Source organism: Gambusia affinis, linkage group LG07 (genome assembly GCF_019740435.1).
Source record: "Gambusia affinis linkage group LG07, SWU_Gaff_1.0, whole genome shotgun sequence".
Lineage (NCBI taxonomy): Eukaryota > Metazoa > Chordata > Actinopteri > Cyprinodontiformes > Poeciliidae > Gambusia > Gambusia affinis.
In genome coordinates this window covers 16,777,058-16,794,459 of record NC_057874.1, presented here as the reverse complement: position 1 = coordinate 16,794,459, position 17,402 = coordinate 16,777,058, and the positions used below count along the sequence as shown (strand labels likewise).

General features: G+C 38.4%; 1 protein-coding gene across 1 annotated transcript; it reads left to right on the top strand.

The window, feature by feature from the left end:
* The first annotated feature begins 4,238 nt into the window (after positions 1 to 4,238).
* LOC122834520 (myosin heavy chain, fast skeletal muscle-like) lies at positions 4,239 to 15,981 on the top strand. Its single transcript, XM_044123026.1, has 41 exons — positions 4,239 to 4,257; positions 4,432 to 4,482; positions 5,645 to 5,860; positions 6,095 to 6,238; positions 6,324 to 6,480; positions 6,570 to 6,597; positions 6,679 to 6,790; positions 6,873 to 6,965; positions 7,056 to 7,119; positions 7,206 to 7,304; positions 7,425 to 7,528; positions 7,635 to 7,773; positions 7,853 to 7,971; positions 8,089 to 8,238; positions 8,315 to 8,485; positions 8,580 to 8,883; positions 8,981 to 9,051; positions 9,128 to 9,215; positions 9,293 to 9,410; positions 9,673 to 9,796; positions 9,867 to 10,003; positions 10,092 to 10,347; positions 10,439 to 10,681; positions 10,770 to 10,946; positions 11,028 to 11,173; positions 11,250 to 11,340; positions 11,412 to 11,801; positions 11,881 to 12,007; positions 12,538 to 12,656; positions 12,753 to 12,949; positions 13,039 to 13,222; positions 13,295 to 13,460; positions 13,537 to 13,661; positions 13,824 to 14,132; positions 14,218 to 14,421; positions 14,498 to 14,623; positions 14,941 to 15,111; positions 15,206 to 15,310; positions 15,393 to 15,488; positions 15,591 to 15,722; positions 15,861 to 15,981. Exons 3-41 carry the CDS (start codon positions 5,657 to 5,659, stop codon positions 15,879 to 15,881), a joined length of 5,811 nt encoding a protein of 1,936 aa, XP_043978961.1. The 5' UTR covers positions 4,239 to 4,257; positions 4,432 to 4,482; positions 5,645 to 5,656; the 3' UTR covers positions 15,882 to 15,981.
* The last annotated feature ends 1,421 nt before the right edge of the window (positions 15,982 to 17,402 follow it).

Below are 17,402 nucleotides of genomic sequence, written 5' to 3'. Positions count from 1 at the left end.
CTTCATTACAGCATGTAAAAAAATTAATCCCTTCTGAAACATCAATAAGTGTAATCTTTTGGAAATACAGCAAAACTTGACTGTTGTTGAACCACTTTTTGCAGGTTTCCATGTTGTACTTTGTCACATACTCTTTTGTAACAATGACCAGTTGGAAGACCTCATTACCATCAACCTAATCTGATTCTCTACCAGCTAAATGTTGGGAGTTTGACAGAGCCATTTCAACATGTTCATCTTAAATTTCAATCGGGCAAAGGTATGAAAAATACAGTTAATAGTTGTAAAATATCCCTCAAAAGACTGAAGGACCTTGGATTGGGGTAAAGGTTAACCCTAACCCTACCCCTAATTTTAAGGCTGCAAAAGCTTTTAAGCCCAAAAATGAATTTTAAATTCAGAATATATTATGTTTTTAGTCAATAAGAGCATATGTGCAGTATGGGTGTCAAATTTTCCTCCCAACATTTATAAGACTGAGACAACTGAGGATGCTTGTCTTGTTTTATATCAGAGGCTGTTCCACAAAAGACCTTGAGTGACAAACAAATAGCTGAGGCCTGAGTGCATTGCTGAGGAGAAGGCTATATTTGTGTTTCTTCCAAATAAGCACAGACAGGAGGCATATGAGATCAAGTATCACATTTTTATTGAATATATAGGGCTATTTTGTCAGGTGTGAAATCCTCAGCATTTTGCTTCTAATGCCCTCGACCCTTCTTTGCCATTTCAGTGTCATCTTACAGAGGGGAAAGAATGCAAACTATCATCCATAGTATAACATGATCCCCTCCTTGTCTGGCACAGGGAACAAACACTTGACTTAAGGAAAGGTCAAGCTGCATGCCTGGCCTTGTCTTCAGATCATCTGTGTGACCATTTAAAGAAAGGGTTTAAAAATATATCCACACCCACGAGACAACATGTCTTGAGAAACAAATGCAAATCACCTGTTGCCCCAAAGACTCCACATTGGACATTACATTTTACTGCCTCTCAAATAGAACCAGAGTCTCCTGAGGAGCCAGCAGCTGTGTCAGGAGCAACACACGAATAGGTGCCGCTCTGTGGTCAGTAACTTCAAAAATGTCCAAACCGTCCTTGGAGAGATGAAGGCCGAAAGGAGCTTTGTAGTTTGTGACCTTTGACTTTTGGAAGCATTGAGTTAGGAACCTCTCCACTGATTGATAAGTGCAAAAAATGTAAATATATGTATGGAAAAAGTACAAAGAGTTAAAAAAAAAAGAAACAAAGATGAAGATTTTAATAAAAATGTAGTTTAAACATTTATTGGTGTCAAAAAAGGTTTTGTTAATGTCTTTCCCTATTTCACACATTAATCAGTTTTATGAAGAGTACTAATTACTATTCCCCTCTTTTTAATGTTTTTGTCTTGTTTTAGATGACAAGACAAAAACTTTAAAAGAAAGTAGACCGTCCTTTTTTATATATTTATATTTCAAATTTCTTTATTGAAAGCACACTGTAACCAAAGTGAAATTATTTTTGTCTTTGTGCACAAACTTTGTGAAAAAAGCTGATTCTGATTGCAATTCAATATCCAAAATTGATCAAACGTTCTCTGCTCTTGACCAGGTTTTTACAAATAACATAAAATCTAACAAGCTTAATTCAGTCAGAAAAATAAAATCAAAATCAATCAGATATATGAAAAACTAAGTATATAAGTATTGGTTCAGTGATGCACTTCTAACTTTGCCAAGTACAAACAAAACCATCTTGAACTGAGGCATTGCAGCAAAGATCCAAAGTTCCTTCTTGAAAACCATAATTAGTTATTGTTCTTATATTGTTTCTACATCTATTAAATCATGACATGGTGGGATCTATTATTCGTTTTGTAAATAGGATGTCAGGCTTAAATAGTTTTCTTATTGGTTCTCATTGGTTTTCTTTAGACAGGCTTGATTTTTTTTTTAAAAAACGGAGCAGAAAGAGCTGCTCAAGTTATCAATACGAATCCTCTTGCTGTTTTTAAATATTACAGTGGTAAATGATTCAGTTATGATTTGTCAATATTGATTTATTTTTTCTTTATATCTTAACATCCCCAAAAAATGAAATGCAACCTTCACATGTGTTTGATTAATGGGTGCAATTATAATGTGCTACAATGACAGAAAGTAGGTTTATAAAAAATTTTATTGTATAATTTTAAAAAATATGCTTCTGATGCTGGATTTTTGAAAGATAATTTAGAAAAAAAATGCAGAAAAAAATAACTTTTCTCTTAGTAAAATACTTACAATGTGAATTTCAATTAAGTTGATGCAGAATGGTGGGCAAAGTTTGGAGATCAGGTGACTGTAGCTGACCAACCAGAACAAGCAAAGGCTTATCCATCAATTATGTTTTTGTGTATCTGCAGAACATAATCCTATTAAACCACAGCATTATGATTTATCACTTGAATTATAGGTCCATTATTCAATTTGTGTGAGATAATCAAACAGCACATCACCTCACTTCTGTTACAACAAGCAACACAATGCCAACTTTTACTTTTTGTAGTTCAATCTCAACTTTATTTCTGTTGTACAATAATAATCAAATTTACTACAGTACATTACAACAATTTCAATAATGACTCAATTGTAGACATTTTATGAAACAGTAAACATAATAAAACATGACTGACATAATATAAATGCTTCTTGTCATTTAGCTCAAGTTTTGCCTTATTTCTTAAATTACAGATGAAAATATTTGATATTTATGAAAACGTTTCTCTTCAGCAGAAAAAGCTGTAAAATTTAGCAGTAAAATTGTAAGTTTAGCATTTGTTGTTTGTGTTTGTTTTTTCATATAAATTGTGCAAGATAAACACACCGTTCCCTGGAAAAGGGCTAAAAAATATTTTAATCATGGTCTCAAGAATTTACAACATGGATAGCATATCTTGTGTGTAGAGTTTTGAAAGTCTTTGCAACATTCAACTGAAGAAAAGTTAAACTATAACTCCATCACGTTTGCTGTTCTAATGAAGTAAAAACATAAATTTAGTGTAACATTGTGACATAGTTTTCAATGAAACACTTAGATAGACATACCCCGCCTCTAAGTGTAATCTTATCCCACCGCCTTTGTTATACAGCCTTTGCCAAGTCACCAAATGCTGGTTATAATGAGATAATTAAAGGCTTTAGCAGGTTATTCTGCAATGTTAGAGGGATGGAGAAACTTTGTGATTTTAAAATGCATCAATTTAAACAAACTGTTAGTTAACAATTTACTGAGTTTTACTGTTTCAATTATATAATAGATTTTTGTGCAAAAACTGTTTCAAATATATTCCAATTAATACTCTTTTGTGTGTTTGATATTCGATCCACTCCATGTATTCTTAGAAGAAATTGAATTGGATGGCTATAAATAAAAATATTGTTCCACTTCCTATTGTCCTTCATCCCCGCACAAATTCAATTAAGTTCAGAATATCATGAAACATGGACCTCGGCTTTTGTTTCTCTCTATCAAGAGGTATCATTGTTTCCACAAGTTCTTAGATTAGCAACTGTTAGGTCCAATTCTGCTCCTTTGTCACGGGAAAGACTTGCAAGGCTTCTGCCGCAGAATACCAGTGACACATGAGAGCTTCTCCACAGCTGAGTGCTGATCTTCTGCAGTGTCGGGATGCATTAGGGAGATTACACTAAAGACCAAAACAATGACAGAATTCCTAAAATTAAAAGAATTTGTAAGATTGTTGTGTGCACAAGTTCGACAAACGCTTTTTTGTATGAGTATGGTTTAAGAACCAGCTCCCAGTGAAGCAGTTTCTGTCGAGCTGTATTGGTAGTTCTAAAATTTTTCTTTTTTCATCCTTTACTGAAACTAATGTGATATCTCATGTAAAAACCTAAATTACATTTGATGGTATGTTAGAAGTTGAAAACAGAAAACAAATAACCAACTCAATTTATCTGGTACAAATACATCAAATATCATTTATAAAAAGAAATAAACCACATTCTTTTGTTTAATGTCAGTAAAATCTTGCCATCGTCATCAAATGTTTTTTGACGTTAAAGTACCCAAGTTGTGGTCAACTGCTGTGTTGATCTGTGGAGAAATAAAACAACAGACAAAGCTGAGGTGGAGACATAAAAATACTCAATCAGAGGACAAATCAACATGACCAAATAGAGAAAGTGATTTGTGCTGAGTGAACACTGATCTGCCTATATAAGAAGGAAGGCAGCGACGCCTCCAAGGACTGTCAGGCAACCAGACAAGGTGAGTGAGTTACAGGCTTTTATTAGCAGAAGGAGAGCCAATAGCTTAAAAAACAATGCAGGGCATGGTGGGCATGTACTGCCAAGGTGTTTGCCAGCAATTTACTCCAGATTAGTGTCTTTCCAACAGGAAGGTTTGTAAACAGTCTGCTGAGTGAAATATTTCTTTCTTCAGTAAACCCCTTAAAGACCACCTCCAGCTGTTCTTCTGGGTCAAGAGGAGAAGGTAAACTATTTCTGGTATCGCAGCTCTACATTGTCAGGGGATTTTTTTAGATATTACTCCTGTTGCGATTCTTTGGTCACTAACTCAACCTGCATCTTTGTGGTGTTTCAAGTATTTAACTTGTACAACATTCATCTCATCCAGTAGATGTGTGGCATGACTTTGGATAACTTGGTATTTGTCTCTTTGAATGACAACTACATCCCTTCATTTTCAGCAAGAAATATAATTAAACCTTAAAGCAGGTCACAATGCACATGACTTTTAATTAATAATTAATTTTTTAATATCTTTAACTGTTTGCATAAACGCACTGTTTTTGATCAAATGCGAATTTCGGATTTAAAGGCAGTGACATCATCCTCTATGCTGCTTAGCAGTAAAATCTTTCTTACTATCCCACATTTGAAATTATATTGACAATTTCCCAATTAAAATATAGCAACATTTGTATATTGTGACTTTCAGATAACAGTCTCTTGTGTAATGTCATCTACTACCTGTGGAAGCAAGAAAGTGTCATTCTCTTTTGCCTTAAAACCCAATGTGAAATCCTTAATACATTTACCAAGAAGTACAAACTGGATCATTGAAATTAACTCAATATTGTGTCCAAACGCTAGAAGAAGGATATCTGTAGGTTTGATTTCCTCAAACTTCAAGTGTCCTTATGCATGCAACTGTCTCAAACTCTATTTTGTGTAGTTAATGCAGTAAGCATCTGTCCTTTGCTTTTTGAACAACTTAAACTTTGAATATATTAATTCTACTTATATTTTTCAATAATTTAGTAAATTAGTTTTTTCTACTAATGTATATAAATCCCTTTAGTTTCCATAGTTCACAATGGATATGCACAGGGAATTAAATATATAGTTCATTTAAGTGGTGCAATGAGTCTGACCAACAGAAATCCTACACCTAAGCATCATTTCACTAACAGAGTGTAGGTAATGAAATCAATTGCAATTATGTATGTTATTAAATGCTGGCGTATTTAATCTTGTTTTTATTAGCAAAATGTGTCTGTTTGACTTGAAAAAGCTTAGAATTACTTATTTGTTCATGTAATAGCGTCTGTGTGGTACCGGTCAAGCTCCAGTTGTTCTTGAATTTTTGTCACATATCAATTGAAGTATTTGACTGCATCTTGATCTTCCAGTAAACCGTCATCATGAGTGGGGACGCGGAAATGGAGTGTTTTGGCCCTGCGGCCATATTCCTCCGCAAGCCAGAAAGAGAGCGAATTGAAGCCCAGAATGCTCCCTTTGATGCTAAAACAGCATACTATGTGACCGAGCCCAAGGAGATGTACCTAAAGGGGAAACTTGTCAAGAAGGAGGGCGGCAAAGCCACTGTGGAGACTTTTTGTGGGAAGGTGGCTATCACACTTTCCATTTCTAAACACTAACAGTTGCAGATATTTCATTACACTGTGCATCTGCAGTCAGGTTGACAACAATCTTAAGCATTTTGAATGATTTTGATTATACTGCTCTGCTTCTCTTGATAAGTCCTCTATTGAACAGATGACTTTTTATTTGCATTCTCCAGAAAAAGTTGTGAAAACCCAATACGCCTGCTGCCTCTAACACTTTTCTGTCTGCACCAGTCTATCACCGTGAAGGAAGATGAAATCTTCCCCATGAACCCTCCAAAGTTTGACAAGATTGAGGACATGGCCATGATGACCCACCTCAATGAGCCCACTGTGCTGTATAACCTCAAAGAGCGATATGCAGCATGGATGATCTACGTAAGTTTTTCTAAATACATAATGTGGAAACAGATGATGACTGCAAGGAAACATGCATCATGAATGATCCTCTGTGACCCTGCAGACCTACTCTGGGTTGTTCTGCGTCACTGTGAATCCCTACAAGTGGCTACCAGTGTACGATACAGTGGTTGTTGCAGGATACAGAGGGAAGAAGAGAATTGAGGCTCCTCCCCACATCTTCTCCATCTCTGATAACGCCTATCAGTTCATGCTCCAAGGTACCACACTTTTCATAACCAATACATAAATACAGCAGCTTCACCTCAAACATCCATCTGACATTTGTGCATCATTTTCCATCTTACAGACAGAGAAAACCAGTCCATCCTGATTACGTAAGTGCCAAATATTTTGAGGTATTTTCATCATTGATTGCATCACTATTTTTTTAATTAAACTATGCATCTTCCAACCAGTGGAGAATCTGGTGCAGGAAAGACTGTGAACACCAAACGTGTCATCCAGTACTTTGCGACAATCGCAGTAGCTGGTGGAAAGAAATCTGAGCCAGTTCCTGGAAAAATGCAGGTCAGTGACGTTGCAAAACAATCAAATTATACAAACACACAAACTGGAACTGTTCAACTAATGAGATTAATTTCGCCTCCAGGGTTCATTGGAAGATCAGATCATTGCAGCCAACCCACTGTTGGAGGCTTATGGAAATGCCAAGACTGTGAGGAATGACAACTCTTCCCGTTTTGTGAGTTCAACTTGAAACTGTCTCTTGTTACTTTGGTGAAAACAATCATTGTCAGCATTTTAAATAAAACACTTTCCTGTTTCCTCACAGGGAAAATTCATCAGAATCCACTTTGGGTCAACTGGAAAGCTGGCTTCAGCTGATATTGAAACATGTAAAACTTTCTGTTTAAGTCTTCTTATGCATTTTATTTATAGTCATAAAGATATTTTTTTAAATTGATAATGTGAATCTACACAGATCTGCTGGAGAAATCTCGAGTGACATTCCAGCTGTCTGCTGAGAGGAGCTACCACATCTTCTATCAGCTCACAACAGGCCACAAACCCGAGCTAATAGGTTAGAAACAAATGAATTACTCCACAAGTTAACAATGTCTTACCACAGGCTATGTATATAGAATACGTTTCATAATTAGTTTATTGATATTTACGGAGATTAACTTTGTGTTTTCTTTAGAGGCTCTTCTGATTACCACAAATCCCTATGACTATCCCATGATCAGTCATGGTGAAATCACTGTCAAAAGCATCGATGACATTGAAGAGTTCATTGCTACTGATGTAAGAATTATTCAATTTAAAATCATCTTTAAATAACTATATTTTTCAAAAGTCATTTTTAAATACTTTATAAACTGATAAATGAATTTTTGTGGATTCAACACAGACTGCCATCGACATCCTGGGTTTCACTGGAGAAGAAAAATCTAACATTTACAAGCTTACAGGAGCTGTGATGCATCATGGAAACATGAAGTTCAAGCAAAAGCAGCGGGAAGAGCAGGCTGAACCTGATGGCACTGAGGGTATAAAACAAACAATGAAGTTTCAATGTCATCCAGATTTTGTCTTGAAGAACATCTGAGTTTTTTTTTTTTTTTTCAGTGGCCGATAAAATCGCCTACCTCATGGGTCTGAACTCTGCTGATTTGCTCAAAGCTTTGTGCTACCCCCGAGTGAAGGTTGGAAATGAGATGGTGACCAAAGGTCAAACTGTTCCCCAGGTGATCAATTCAGACGATCTACAAATTAATGATTGCCAAAGTTTGATAAGTTTATTTTATTCTGGATACGTTAATTTCACGTCAAGTTAATGTGATGTATATCATGCCTAAATTCAGGTCAACAATGGAGTGAGTGCTCTCTGCAAGTCTGTCTATGAGAAGATGTTCTTATGGATGGTCGTCAGAATCAACGAGATGTTGGACACCAAGCAGCCAAGGAGCTTCTTTATTGGTGTTTTAGACATCGCTGGTTTTGAAATCTTTGATGTCAGTAATATTGGGATTAACCTTTAAATCAGTGAACCTGCACAGTCAATATCTAACAGAGTCTGTCTTCCAACAGTTCAACAGCTTGGAACAGCTGTGCATCAACTTCACCAATGAAAAACTGCAACAGTTCTTCAACCACCACATGTTCGTCCTGGAGCAAGAAGAGTACAAGAAGGAGGGAATTGAATGGGAGTTCATTGACTTTGGCATGGACTTGGCTGCATGCATTGAGCTCATTGAGAAGGTCAGCAACAAGCTCAGACACATACTGACCAACACAGGAAATCATTTTGATGCATTGACATTGCTTGTAGTTATTTTATTTGCTATCTTGACAGCCAATGGGCATCTTCTCCATCCTTGAAGAAGAGTGTATTGTTCCCAAGGCAACAGACATGACCTTCAAGAGCAAACTGTATGACCAACATCTGGGAAAAAGTCCTCCCTTCCAGAAACCAAAACCTGCCAAAGGCAAAGCTGAGGCTCATTTCTCTCTGGTGCACTATGCTGGCACTGTGGACTACAATGTTCTTGGCTGGCTGGAAAAGAACAAGGACCCCCTGAATGACACGGTGGTCCAGCTTTACCAGAAGTCATCATCAAAGCTGCTGGCTTACCTATATGCATACCATGCTGGAGATGGTATACATTCTTTGTTTTTATGTGCATTACAGTCACATTTCTCAATATGTGATGAAATACAAAACCGTTTTTCTGCTATTGTATTTTTTATTGAAAGGGGAGGGTGGTGGCAAGAAAGGTGGCAAGAAGAAGGGAGGATCCTTCCAGACGGTGTCTGCATTGTTTAGGGTGAGCTTTAGGATTGTCTCTTTTTGCATTTTTGTTAATTGCATTTAGTTAACTGAAACCTTTTATTCCTCTTTAGGAAAATCTGGGCAAGCTGATGACCAATCTGAGGAGTACACATCCACATTTTGTGCGCTGCTTGATTCCCAATGAGTCTAAGACTCCAGGTATGTCAGTGTTTAATATATTCTGTGAGCTCTACTTGTATTGAGAAAAGTGATTTTGTTCAATCTTTGTTACACAGGTCTGATGGAGAATTTCTTGGTCATCCACCAGTTGAGGTGTAACGGTGTGCTGGAGGGTATCAGGATCTGCAGGAAAGGTTTCCCCAGCAGGATCCTTTATGGTGACTTCAAGCAGAGGTGCATGAATTGTTACCTTTACAGATTCTAAAAGTGTTTAACTGAAAAGGAATTTCTCATTATTTTAACAGGTTTTCCTTTTAAGATTTCTTCAGACTTGTGGCCCCGGATGCTTTGTCATTTCCATGACTGAATTTAGAACAACAAAAAAGTATATTAAGGTTGTCAAAGAGTGAAGATGCTGTATGATGATAGGTGGCTAGGTGGATGATAGGTTTTGAAGTTGGTTGACTGACTAGATGTGTGGAATTTTTGCTTTTAGATACAAAGTGTTGAATGCCAGTGTTATCCCTGAGGGACAGTTCATTGACAACAAGAAGGCCTCTGAGAAACTTTTGGGCTCTATTGATGTTGACCATTCTCAGTACAAGTTTGGACACACTAAGGTAAAGTTATCAACACTTTTAAAGACAATACTTTGTAACTAAAATTCCTAAAAATATTTTTGGCGTTCAGGTGTTCTTCAAGGCTGGACTGCTGGGAGTTCTGGAGGAAATGCGAGATGAAAAGCTGGCAGAGCTGGTAACAATGACCCAAGCTGTCTGCAGAGGATTCCTCATGAGGCGTGAATTTGTCAAGATGATGGAGAGGAGGTAATTATCTGTTTCTTTGCAGAGAGTTTCAATATTTTTAAATGGGCATATTCAAGAATTGAGCTAAATTTCTGTTTTATTTCTTCAGAGACGCCATTTTCACCATCCAGTACAACATCCGTGCATTCATGAACGTCAAGACTTGGCCATGGATGAAGCTGTACTTCAAGATCAAACCTCTGCTGAAGAGTGCAGAGACGGAGAAGGAGATGGCCCAAATGAAAGAAGACTTTGCCAAGACCAAAGATGAGCTGGCAAAGGCTTTGGCTAAGAAGAAAGAATTGGAGGAGAAGATGGTTTCTCTCCTTCAGGAGAAGAATGATTTATTATTACAAGTACAGTCTGTAAGTCTCATAATTTCCCTAGGTTTGCCTAATAATTATCACATATTCATCCACTGATTTGATTAACTAAAGGACTCTTGTTGGCTTTTAGGAAGGTGAAAATCTGACTGATGCAGAGGAAAGGTGTGAGGGGCTCATCAAAGCAAAAATCCAGCTTGAGGCCAAACTCAAAGAGACAGCTGAGAGACTGGAGGACGAAGAAGAGATCAATGCTGAGCTGACAGCAAAGAAGAGAAAACTCGAGGACGAATGCTCTGAGTTGAAGAAGGACATCGATGACTTGGAGCTGACTTTGGCCAAAGTGGAAAAGGAGAAACATGCCACTGAAAACAAGGTTAGACTGTGGTCTTTATTAAGGTCCTAATCTTTCCTATGGACATTTAAACAGTCGAGGTCATTAAGGTTTATGGAAAACTTTACAGGTCAAAAACCTCACAGAGGAAATGGCCTCCCAAGATGAGACCATTGCTAAGCTGACAAAAGAGAAAAAAGCCCTCCAAGAGGCCCATCAGCAGACACTGGATGATCTGCAGGCAGAAGAAGACAAAGTCAACACTCTGACCAAAGCCAAGACAAAACTGGAGCAGCAAGTGGATGATGTAAGTGTTACAGGTGTCTTCAACAACCAACCTAATACTGTAAAAAACATGTATTTAAAAATAAAACTATCCAATCATCAGCTTGAAGGCTCTCTAGAGCAAGAAAAGAAGCTCCGCATGGATCTTGAGCGAGCTAAAAGAAAGCTGGAAGGAGATCTGAAATTGGCCCAGGAGTCCATAATGGATCTGGAGAATGACAAGCAGCAGTCTGAGGAGAAGATTAAGAAGTAAGAATTTACAGGGAAAAAAACATTCATTAACGTTCTGCTGAGACAATATCTAAAATTACTTCCCCACCTACAGGAAGGACTTTGAGATAAGCCAACTCCTCAACAAGATTGAGGACGAGCAGTCACTTGGAGTCCAGTTACAGAAAAAGATAAAGGAGCTGCAGGTATGACTCGATACCTGAGAGATCATTTAGATATCCTTCAAATTTTTTTCTCATAACCTTGTTTGTTATAGGCTCGTATTGAGGAGCTAGAAGAGGAGATTGAAGCTGAGCGAGCTGCTCGGGCCAAAGTGGAGAAGCAGAGGGCCGATCTCTCCAGGGAACTTGAGGAGATCAGCGAGAGGCTTGAGGAAGCTGGAGGAGCCACTGCTGTTCAGATTGAGATGAACAAGAAGCGCGAGGCTGAGTTTCAGAAGCTGCGCCGGGACCTTGAAGAGGCCACCCTGCAGCATGAGGCCACGGCCGCATCTCTCCGTAAGAAGCAGGCCGACAGCGTGGCGGAGCTGGGAGAGCAGATCGATAACCTCCAGAGAGTCAAACAGAAGCTGGAGAAAGAGAAAAGTGAATACAAGATGGAGATCGACGACCTCTCAAGCAACATGGAGTCCATTGCAAAAGCAAAGGTGAGGATTCTGGACATTTCCATGAAAACAATCACATCATAACCAATTCAGTTTAACCAAAGCAGCTTCCTTTCATTAGGGAAACCTGGAAAAGATGTGCAGGACCTTGGAGGATCAGCTGAGTGAACTCAAAGCCAAGAATGACGAGAATGTTCGTCAACTGAATGATATTGGTGCACAACGAGCTAGACTCCAAACTGAAAATGGTATGAACCTTAGTTTTATTTAAATCCAGACTGTAAACCTTCAGGTTTATGCCTCTCGACAATTAATACTGTAATTAGCCTAAACACCCAGCAAATGAGTGCCACTGGTAAGCTGTCTTAATTAAATTAATTGAAAGGTTTCATATATATTTGCACTGTCACTGTTATAGGATGTAGAAAAAAAATGCAGTTTACAATTTGTTTTGAAGGCAAACAAGATCCAATAGCTCATAAGAATATTTATTTTTCCTTCTGACACACTGTTATGTATATATACAAATGAGATATATACAATCTCATTTGTATATAAAATCTTATTTTTAAATCTTTTTGTATCCTGAAAGTTTTGCTCTCCCTCGCTCTCTGGCAACCTGAGTGAACCACAAAAATTTTCAGAGATGTAAAATATATTTTACTTTTAAATAGCTCCTTACATCTCTGTGCTTTCTCTGACTTAAACATCTCACTTTCACACAAGTGTGATGTATTAACTGATTTTCTGTCTTGTGCTGATTAATTTTCTTAAACAGGGGAAATTGCTCGTCAGCTGGATGAGAAAGAAGGTCTTGTGTCCCAGCTGACCAGAGGCAAACAAGCGTACACACAGCAGATTGAAGAGCTGAAAAGGCATATAGAGGAGGAAGTCAAGGTAACAATTACTGAGAAAAAAGCTGGACAAAAATATCTTAAATTGACAAGAAATGATTAGTATCATGTATTAATCCTGTTCCTCTTTGGATGACAGGCCAAGAATGCTCTGGCTCATGCGGTTCAGTCGTCTCGTCATGACTGTGATCTGCTCAGAGAGCAGTATGAAGAGGAGCAGGAGGCCAAAGCTGAGCTGCAGCGCGCTATGTCCAAGGCTAACAGCGAGGTGGCTCAGTGGAGAACCAAGTATGAGACTGATGCCATTCACCGCACAGAGGAGCTGGAAGAGGCCAAGTAAGTCTCACTTTTACTCTTATGATGATGATGATGATTTGAAATTGCAAAGGATTTCAGTTTTTTTAAATCAAATATACTCCCTGCAGGAAGAAGCTCGCCCAGCGTCTTCAGGATGCAGAAGAGTCCATTGAGGCTGTGAATGCAAAATGCGCCTCTCTGGAAAAGACCAAGCAGAGGCTGCAGGGTGAGGTGGAGGACCTGATGATCGACGTGGAGAGAGCTAATGCTCTGGCTGCAAATCTTGACAAGAAGCAAAGGAACTTTGACAAGGTACAAAATATTTGCTTAATCAAGAATAATGATGCAAAAAAAGGAAGAAAACTAAGTTTGCCGTACCCTCAGGTCCTTGCAGAGTGGAAGCAGAAGTATGAGGAGAGCCAGGCTGAGCTGGAGGGAGCTCAGAAAGAGGCTCGCTCAATGAGTACTGAGCTGTTCAAAATGAAAAACTCCTATGAAGAAGCTCTGGACCATCTGGAGACTCTGAAGAGGGAGAACAAGAACCTGCAACGTAAGACAAAGGAGTTTCCACAATACACGATTTTCTTTAGCTTGCTAAACACAAAGTTTTTTCTCTGATTTAACAGAGGAGATCTCAGACTTGACTGAACAACTTGGTGAGACAGGGAAGACAATCCATGAACTGGAAAAAGGAAAAAAGACTGTAGAAAGTGAAAAGTTTGAAATCCAGACAGCTTTAGAAGAGGCAGAGGTAAAATTATTTTGTTCTTTAAATTACTAGTTATGTTTTGTTTACTTCATTTCTCTTTAAGTAGAGGAAAATCGTCAACTCATGACCATACGCTTTAGTATTAAAACATATGTATTTGAATACTTTTTTGTTGACATTAATAGCAGTTTCACAAATATACAGGCCACCCTGGAGCATGAGGAGTCTAAGATTCTCCGTGTCCAGCTGGAGCTTACCCAAGTCAAGAGTGAAATCGACAGAAAACTTGCAGAAAAGGATGAAGAGATCGAGCAGATCAAGAGGAACAGCCAGAGGGTGATGGAGTCCATGCAGAGTACTCTGGATGCTGAGGTCAGGAGCAGGAACGACGCACTGAGAATCAAGAAGAAGATGGAGGGAGATCTCAATGAGATGGAGATACAACTGAGCCACGCCAACCGGCAGGCGGCAGAAGCCCAGAAGCAGCTGAGAAACGTTCAGGGACAACTTAAGGTACAGCCAGTCAGACAGTTATGATACAGTACCCACTTTTAGAAGTATTTAAAGCTTGTTTTACTATCCAACTTTTTAAATTCAGGATGCACAGCTTCATCTTGACGAAGCCATCAGAGGCCAGGATGAGATGAAAGAGCAGGTAGCGATGGTGGAGCGCAGGAACATCCTGATGGTTGCTGAGATCGAGGAGCTCAGAGCTGCTCTGGAGCAAACGGAGAGAAGCCGCAAAATGGCAGAACAGGAGCTGGTGGATGCTAGTGAACGTGTTACACTGCTGCACTCTCAGGTATTTATCTAAGAAGTGCAGATACAACTTAAAGAAATCAGTCCCTGATATTTATTTGACATGTGTTTTATTATAGAATACCAGCCTCATTAATACCAAGAAGAAGCTGGAGTCTGACTTTGTACAAATCCAAGGTGAGGTGGAGGATTCTGTTCAGGAGGCAAGAAATGCTGAAGAGAAGGCCAAGAAGGCCATCACTGATGTGAGTGATCTTAATTCTTTTCTGTGCAAGAGTTCTGGCTATAAAGCTGTGCTTCTCAATTCCAGTCCTCAGGCCCCCCTGCCCTGCATGTTTTAGGTGTATCCCTGCTGCTACACACGTGGATTGAATCTGAGTGGTTAACAGGCTTCTGTAGTACTTGATGCCTGCAGAAGAGGTAATGCAATCATTTGGATCATCTGAAATAGGGGCACATCTCAAAGATGCAGAGCAGGGGGGCCTGAGGACCGATATTGAGAAGTGCTGCTATATAGGGAAACTCTGGAAGCTGAAAAGAAACAAATTCCTGAAAATTTCAGGCTGCTATGATGGCAGAGGAGCTGAAGAAGGAGCAGGACACCAGTGCTCATTTGGAGAGGATGAAGAAGAACCTGGAGGTTACAGTGAAGGACCTGCAGCACCGTCTGGATGAAGCTGAAAATCTGGCCATGAAGGGAGGCAAGAAGCAGCTCCAGAAACTGGAAGCCAGGGTATTTCTTTATTTTCTTGTTTTGATTATACTATAACTGTATCCCTACTTGTTATGTTCTTTGCTTTTTAACCCAATTCTTATTCATATATCAGGTGCGTGAGCTTGAGGGGGAAGTTGAAAGCGAGCAGCGACGGGGAACTGAGGCCATCAAAGGTGTTCGCAAATATGAAAGAAGAGTGAAGGAGCTCACCTATCAGGTTGGAATCTTTTCACATTTGATAATTTTACAGATTTTCCTTATGCATGCAGCGCAATATATTTATCACTTACTACCTACAGACAGAGGAGGACAAGAAGAATATTGTAAGACTTCAAGATCTGGTGGACAAACTGCAGCTGAAAGTTAAAGCATATAAGAGACAGGCTGAGGAAGCTGTAAGTCAAAGGCTCAGTTCACAAACACTATGGCATGAGCCATTCAAAAATACATTTTTCAGTATTATTTTACATCACATTTCTCGTTTAATTGGTTCCCAGGAGGAGCAGGCCAATGCTCATCTGACCAGATATAGGAAGGTCCAGCATGAGATGGAGGAGGCTCAGGAGCGTGCTGACATCGCAGAGTCCCAGGTCAACAAGCTGAGGGCCAAGAGTCGAGAGATTGGAAAAGTAAGTAAAATTTACTGTCATTGAACTAACATAGTACAAAAACACTTTTGTCAACAGAAGTAGTTTCATTTTAATAGGTTGCTGCAACTTTTCAGTGACAGTTTAAGTGTTATTCATTGTTTTTGTATGTACTTTTAGGCAAAAGAGTCTGAAGAATAAGCTGGAACCCTGATGGGAGAACAAATGAGAATCATAAAATATGATTTTTCATTGATATGCTCTCATTAAGTGTTTATCAATAAATAAATTATTCAACAGATTTTTTGCCTCTTAATATTCTTTGAACAATAAATGGTTAATACCATCAGCTGACCCCCCCCTCACCCCACACACACACACACTTCTATACAAATTAAGGACTTTCTATTAATTTTGAATCATTTTAGCAACTGCATTTATGTCTAACCCAGAATTTTTACCAATACTTAACCATTACTAGTCTATTCCCAACCCTAACCAACCCGAACTTAATTCACACCTTACCTCTAAAACTACCTAACAGAGTTCAGTGGAACTGAAAAAAAAAAAAAAAACAGGGGGCAGGGGTCTTCACTTTCCACAAATGACCTCATTTTGTTGGTAAATGTTGTGGCGCAGTCCTTTACAAGTATTATAAACAAACACATGCGCACACACACAATCCTGCCCTTATGTGGTTGTGAGTTCTATGCAAAAATGCCCCCAAAACAAGGACCACCTTGTCAGGTTTTTGTTCATAGCAGTGTTTTAGTACTCGAGATTGGTCTTGGTCTCGAGACCATCAAAAAATGGTCTTGAGACCTATTGATACAGGACCCAGACTCTGAACCCCACCATTCTGAATGTCGCAGCTGAAATTGAGAATCATCAGACCAGACATTTTTCTAGTCTTTTATTGTCTAAGTTTGGCATGCAGATTGTAGCCTGTTTTCCTGACAGCTGCCTCCTCCCAACACATGTTACTGAAAATAAGTCAGCATTTGTGACACTCTGTCTGCTGAGTTAGGTGTTATGATTAAAGTTTATTTTCAACAAAAATACATGAGTAATTCAGCAGCTTGTGAATTTTATTACGGATCTTTTCATTTCTCACTCATAAACACAGTTAAATATGGTATATTTCTTTTCCTCTAAATATAGACTCCCAAATAGCAGTTAAAAACTAGTCATCTTTCTTCTATATAGAGAACTTGATGTACTCTGTATCAAATTTACATCTGTATAACATTTGCACTAACTAAAAAGTCTCTATTTCTTTATCCAACTATACCCTTCCTTAATTTTACTCTGAGTTTTTAAAACATTGTCACAAAGAAACACATTTTAAAGGCCTTAATGCACATAAATTGACTATCTTTCAGTTTCACACACATATACTTTAAAAGGTAATTGATGTTAAAGACACATATTTTATAATGAGTAAATGTAAAACAAATATTTAAAGGTAAATTTAATTTGACATTAGATAGATAAGAGAGATGTACATTTTACCAGGAAAGACATCTTCACCTCTCCTGAATTCTCCATCTTTTGTCTTTCTCATGTGGGATGTAGTGTTTGTGTGGCTAGATGGGGTCAGCATGATGTATTAAAATGACAATAAGATTCAACTTGCTTTGCCAAACACTGATCCTCTGATATCATTGCTAAATAAGTTGGCTTATGCCTACTGAAGCCATGTTAGGAAACAATGCTTGATGG